Source organism: Xenopus laevis, chromosome 2L (assembly GCF_017654675.1).
Source record: "Xenopus laevis strain J_2021 chromosome 2L, Xenopus_laevis_v10.1, whole genome shotgun sequence".
Classification (NCBI taxonomy): Eukaryota; Metazoa; Chordata; class Amphibia; order Anura; family Pipidae; genus Xenopus; species Xenopus laevis.
This window is the reverse complement of record NC_054373.1, coordinates 155053497-155059289: the sequence shown is the minus strand read 5'-3', so window position 1 is coordinate 155059289 and position 5793 is coordinate 155053497. Positions and strand designations below refer to the sequence as shown.

At 41.3% G+C, this 5793-nt stretch overlaps 1 protein-coding gene across 4 annotated transcripts; it reads right to left on the bottom strand.

Moving 5' to 3' along the window:
* Window positions 1–5793, bottom strand: XB5882685.L (provisional ortholog of cell division cycle associated 7 L homeolog). 4 transcript variants are annotated; one of them, XM_018247567.2, is made up of 8 exons: window positions 5718–5793; window positions 3340–3594; window positions 2337–2417; window positions 2079–2252; window positions 1471–1614; window positions 1202–1351; window positions 509–645; window positions 1–176 (listed from the first exon to the last, which is right to left on the bottom strand). In XM_018247567.2, the coding sequence occupies exons 1-8, from the start codon at window positions 5778–5780 to the stop codon at window positions 137–139; spliced, it is 1044 nt and encodes a 347-aa protein (XP_018103056.1). In that variant the 5' UTR covers window positions 5781–5793; the 3' UTR covers window positions 1–136. The 4 variants fall into 4 exon arrangements, with proteins under 4 accessions (XP_018103056.1, XP_018103057.1, XP_018103054.1 ...); XM_018247568.2 differs by having other exon boundaries at window positions 2079–2249; XM_018247565.1 differs by lacking the exon at window positions 5718–5793 and adding an exon at window positions 3852–4052.

Sequence of the window (5793 nt, the reverse complement as noted above, 5' to 3'; positions counted from 1 at the left end):
TACAAGAAGTGCAAGTTTTTATTCACCTTAACAATTAAAGAAAAATTATGACAAGTGCTTTAAAAACAGAGGCAATGGTTAAAGAATAGCAATACAGACAGAAGAACAATGTGCAGATTCCCACTTCTGTGAAACATTAAGAGCCATCAGAGTCTTCATCTTTTGTGTTTCTCAGGCTGCAAAGCAAGGGGGGGAAAAAAAAAAAAAAAAAAAAAAGTGTTGAGGGGGTGAATACCTAGTATAGGCCATATATACCCACTCAGTCAGGGTAATTTGTACTAGGGCAAGCAAGACATGAGGTTTAAAGCTGCCCAGTATTGGGCTACATCAGATGAACAAAACAACCAATCTTCCAACCTGCAACTAACCAGATTAAAATAATCCATACACTGTCTGAAAATGGTAAGTCATCTTTTGTACAATAGTATCGTTGCTTCTATGGCCAGCTTATGGTGGTACACCAAAAGGAAGGTGGGTAAATTGGCTTTTTTAAAATATAAATACTTACCTATTTAAATAGGAATGTACATCACTATAGCCATGGTAACGTGCTAAAGGAAAGAGTATCCCAGTAGCAGAACGCCCGTCTCTCTGGCGACAGAAGCTGCAGTTACAGATCTCTCTGCATGGAGGACAACGCCAGTCCTAAGGGGAAATTGGTTCAAGGAAAAATAAATAAATAAATGTACTACAAGAGTGATGCAGGGGGGGGACTAAGTATTGCAAAATTTAATTACGGAGCTGTCAGATTGAAACACCAGAGACATTGTTTGGAAGGTGAACATCAAGCAAGACAGGCATTCCCAAAAATGATCTTTAGTGGAGCACAAGGCTGTTATTAGTAGCATGGATTAGAAAAACAAAAAACCTATACTCATAACTAAAACGTTTAAAGTCTGGTGAAGAGTTTGGTCAGCATAAGAAGTCTATATACTGAACATTTACTCACATAAATGGTTAGTGCTATAAAAAGGTATTTCACTTCAAAAACCAAGTCCTGGGTATAATGGGTGTGCTCCTGGCAGACCCCGGGTACTTCTAGCCTCAGATATTAAAAAAAACCCACAACTTGTACGACAAGTTCATGGCTACACATTTAACATTCTCAATACATCAATAATATTAAGACCCTGTAGGATTTAGAAAAGTGGTCTTTTTATTCACATGACATGGTCTCACCAAGCGGTTTAGTTTTACTTACAGGATCCAGAAGAGCTTGTCTCACATCTTCTCCATATCTGTTTCTCAAGCATGGGCCACAAAACTGCCCCCGAACGCCTGGACACTCTGCATTGCGGCAGTTTGTCTTTGTGTCAATAGTCTTCTGGCGGCACTGGTGGCAGGTGGAGCCCTGGGTTCATGAAATAAAAATAAAATTACCTCAAAGCTTTCAGTTTACAACATCTTATAAGTGCTTGGCAAACAATCCACTAACAGTATTTTTTTCCTCACCCAGTGCTCAGAACTTACATGCACAGTGTTGTAGACTTTATCCCTCACAGAATCTGCAACATTCTTTAGGTCATCTTCAGTTATTTCCTCCACTGGACGCACAATATGGGGAATGGTTAGTGCACTTGGACGAGGGGGGCGACGTCTCCTAGGAGCCTCTTCCTGGGGTGGACAATAAATCTATATTATAGGATTTCATTCTTCCACTCAAGCGAACACCACAAAGTCATTTCCTATGCATCATATGAGCAAGGTGTTTATTGGTGGTTAGGCATCCATGAAGGACATTTGACTCATCTTCCTTGATGTGGTAGACTGGAGACCCTTGGGCCCACAAGATGAACTTACCTGGAGGGCTTCTGCCACCCCTCACCTGCATAAGTTTGCCCGAAGTATACACTAAACTTTGTGCACCGAGTCTCATTGTCAGTCTGGCCCTATGGTGTAATTTGAAATCTGCTGTGAGGGCCCTATAGAACTCTGAATGCCATGCCAAAGGCTACCCTATAGCTTAAAATAATCCTTAGAAAATGCTGCAGAGAAATTTCTTTGCAAGACTGAAGCTTACATTTTTTTCAAAAGGGCTTCTCATTGAACAAATATGGTGTCCTGTGTGAGTCACCTACTTCCTCAGCCATTAAATCATCCTGAAGTCTGTCCATCAGGTGCTGCCTTCTGTCTCTGTCAGGAGATGTGGGTTCTACACCTCCCATGGAGCGAGTCTGGCGGCGGCTAGTGCGTTCCGGGTTCCTTCTCAATTGCTGCTGGCTGAGAGAGGCACGAGGAGGCTTCCTGGACTTCTGGGGATAAAAGATTTTATAAGCACTTACAAAGGAATAATAAATAGGGGCAATTTGAAACAAAGGGCTTAGAAGCATACAAACCTGTCCACTCACTTCCTGCTTCCCATCTTCGGACAGTAGGTTTCCTGGCAGTTTCTCCAAGTCTGCCATTAATTTGGCCAACTGTGAAATTGGGGAGAGAATATATGTTAACCAACCTCAGTTGCTTGAAAATTAGAAACCTGCTGTGAAGGTTACCACAACTTAATAGCAAGAGATGTTTGTATCCAAATTACTGGTGATCTGCTTTTCTCTCAGGCTAGGAAGCCCACTTCTGTTTATCCTATATAGATTGTTGTACCATGCATTATAGAGCTTGGTTTTTAGTCTGCAAGTTACTCTAACTTACACAGTTAAGGGGAGTCCTGGGCATCTTATGTTACCAGTCAACAGGCTGGAGGGCATTATTTGTCTATGTATGGTCTTTATTTTTGCATATATAGCCTCATCTAGAGTCTGACTAACAAATATACAACATAAAGGACATTATATGCAAGCATTTCACATGCAATAGACTCACTTTTTAGGGTAAGGGCACATGCTAAGATTCGGGGACATTTAATTGCCCGGCAACAAATCTCCCCGAAAAGCCTTCCTGCTTGCTAGAATCTAAATTGGCGGAAGGATGGCTCTGAGCGCTTTGTTTTCCGAAGTCGCCTGAAGTTTCCTCATGAGGCATCTTCGGACAACAAAGTGCCATCCTGCCTGCAATTTAGATTCTAGCAGGCGGGAAGGCTTTGAGGAGATAAGTCGGCAGAAGAAGAGACTATTTGTTGCCAGGCAACTAAATCTCCCAGAATCTTAGCGCATTCCCTTACCCTTAGAGGTAATTTAAAAGAACATATAGCACTTGCACATCTGTTAACTGGAAAGAGGGGTTGATATTTACTCTGCCTTCACCTTCTTGGCACCATGATAAGGTCAGACCATTCATAATTGAAGGGTTTCACTTGCTCCATTTACCCCTCATGCCAGTGCAGTTTCACTACATTGACCCATTTGTTGTAAAGGAGGTGCAAAGTTATTTGGAGGCAACAGCACAAACCATGGCTTTGTTGTCACGGATGTTCTTTGCTCTCCTCTGTAAGAAGTCATTTGGCTGTTCCACCTCAGAGTCTGAAGAGCAGCTTTTGGCCACTGGTGGTGGCGGCAAGGCCTGGGGTTCAGAAGAACAGCTGTCTGCATCTTCTGAGGATTCTTCACTGCTCTCAGACAAAGGGGTCTTCTTCAGAGCCACTCTGAGGGAGAACCTGCTGCTCTTCTGTGCCATAGCTTCTGGTGGCTTTGCTCGGCCCAGCTCCTGGAATGACAGGTATTCTTTAATAGAACTGAAGTAAAACATACATATATCTCAAGTAAAACAAGGAGAACAGAGCCCCATATGCAAAACCTATGCTGTACAATTTAACCAGGAGCACAAGAAACAGATATTTGGCACTAAGACATTTGTCTGTTTATTACAGGAGGTGGTTTTTGACAACAGACATCAGTCCAACCCAAAACTATAGCAGATACATCCCTCCAGAGGGCAAAAAACAAATGCGTTTGGCAACTTACAGTAGCACAACAGATGTTAAGCCACTTGTGTCCGACAGTGGGATTCTCTTGTATTCTTTGCACAATAACCTGTGTATCTAGAATGACAGTGCAGACTGATAACCAGAGGGTGGACTGAGCTGAACTGTGAATAAGCGCAATTATTTTAATGCTTTCCACTTTGAGGATACAAGCCACGACTCGCATGTTTTAGCTCTAGTTAGAGAAAATCAATATACAGCCAATATCAATACTGCAAACAAATTTGCCAAGTATTAATACAATGGCTGATATCATTTCAATACTTAATCATGTGAAACCTAATTCCATAATTTGTTATGGTTATATTAATCCAATATATTTTCTATGAGCTCCCACCTTTGAGTTGGGCCCAGACCCCACAAGCCTAATATTGCTTTGGTGCTTATGTACTGCAAATTCTACTGCCAAGATTATTTATATGAAGACTTCTACTACTAAATACTAGGAAAACAATATATAGTACAAATACTGACAATAGTATTACTGCAACAGCACCAATACAGGTAATACTACTGTAACAAATATCCCACCTTCAGCCACCCACACAAGGTGTTTAGTACCCAGCCGTTTGTAAATCTGCCCTTTCAATAGCAAGAAAGCACCACTATGTGGCAGCAGAGTTCTACACAAAAAGCTTACTTTTTTACCTGTGTGGGTTAACACTGTTAAGGTGACCAAAAAATGAAAGATAATACTCTGATTTATATTCATTGGAATCAGATAAAACCCTGCTTAGCCCTACTGCAGTTACCTGCTTACAAACTTTTTTTTTTTTTTTTAAATAGGTAAATCTGTCCCCCTCTTCTTAAAAGGAGAGAGGCTGCAAGTTAAAAGGATAAAGCCAAAGGTCATTTTACTGGATTATCACCAAGCAGAAAGCTGGCAGTTGCACCCCTTCCCAATCCCTAGAATTTGCTTTTGAGAGAGGAAAACACACTTGCACACAGCACCCAATGTGTCCCATTGTAACCCTACTATTAAGGGACAATACCAGCTGTGTGTTGGGTGGGGGCTGAATTAGGGGTTTACAATACAAGTGACTCAGGGGGCACATATGAAATATGCCTGTGCCAGGGCTGAAACCGTTACTCTACATACACACACAGCACTTTCTTTAAAGACAGAAAACTATCCCCCCCAAAATGAATACTTAAGCAAAAGATATTAAGTGTCATATTAAAGAATCTTTCCAAACTGGTGTATGTATGTGTAAATATTGCCTTGAACCTAGGGTTACCATCTTTCCTGGAAAAAAAAAAATACTGGCCTTACTATATTTTAATGTTTTTCCCTATAAATAACATTCTATTCAGGATTACCCAATGACACATTCTACTAAAAAAACAGTTTGTTTACATGAAGCAGGGTTTTTATATACACAAGCGGTTTTATTCGGTATCTTTTTAGAGACTGACATTGTTAGAGGGTTATAGTTTTCCTTTAATGGTTGCCAATAGTCCTAGATTAGGGTTAACATATCTAATAAATGAATGTTTTGGGGCTGCACCGACTGGATCTAAATACAGTTGCAGCAGTGCTGCCCTTCTTGCTGGATTAAGTAGTAGTCTGGTAATCCTATCCCCCAGGTGGCAGTTTATGTATCCCTACTACCCCGCTATGTGGCACTTTATTGTAACCCTACACTATAGCTAGCAGCCATTGAATAGCACATAATCTGTGAGCAACAATGGCCAAGATAGCGATCCGTCTGGGAAGGAACCCAAAGTTGTTTAATACAGAGCCTTGCACTTTACAGTCCCACTCTGAAAGCTCTGATAATCCGGCGAGAAACAAAATAAAAACCAAAGCGCATAAACAAAATGGCTTCCTGTAGCCTCACGTTACCTGTCTCCTCCTAGGCATCCTGTCTGCACGCTCCTGTTCCTCTCTGGATATTTTTATACACATGGACCGAGCCCGC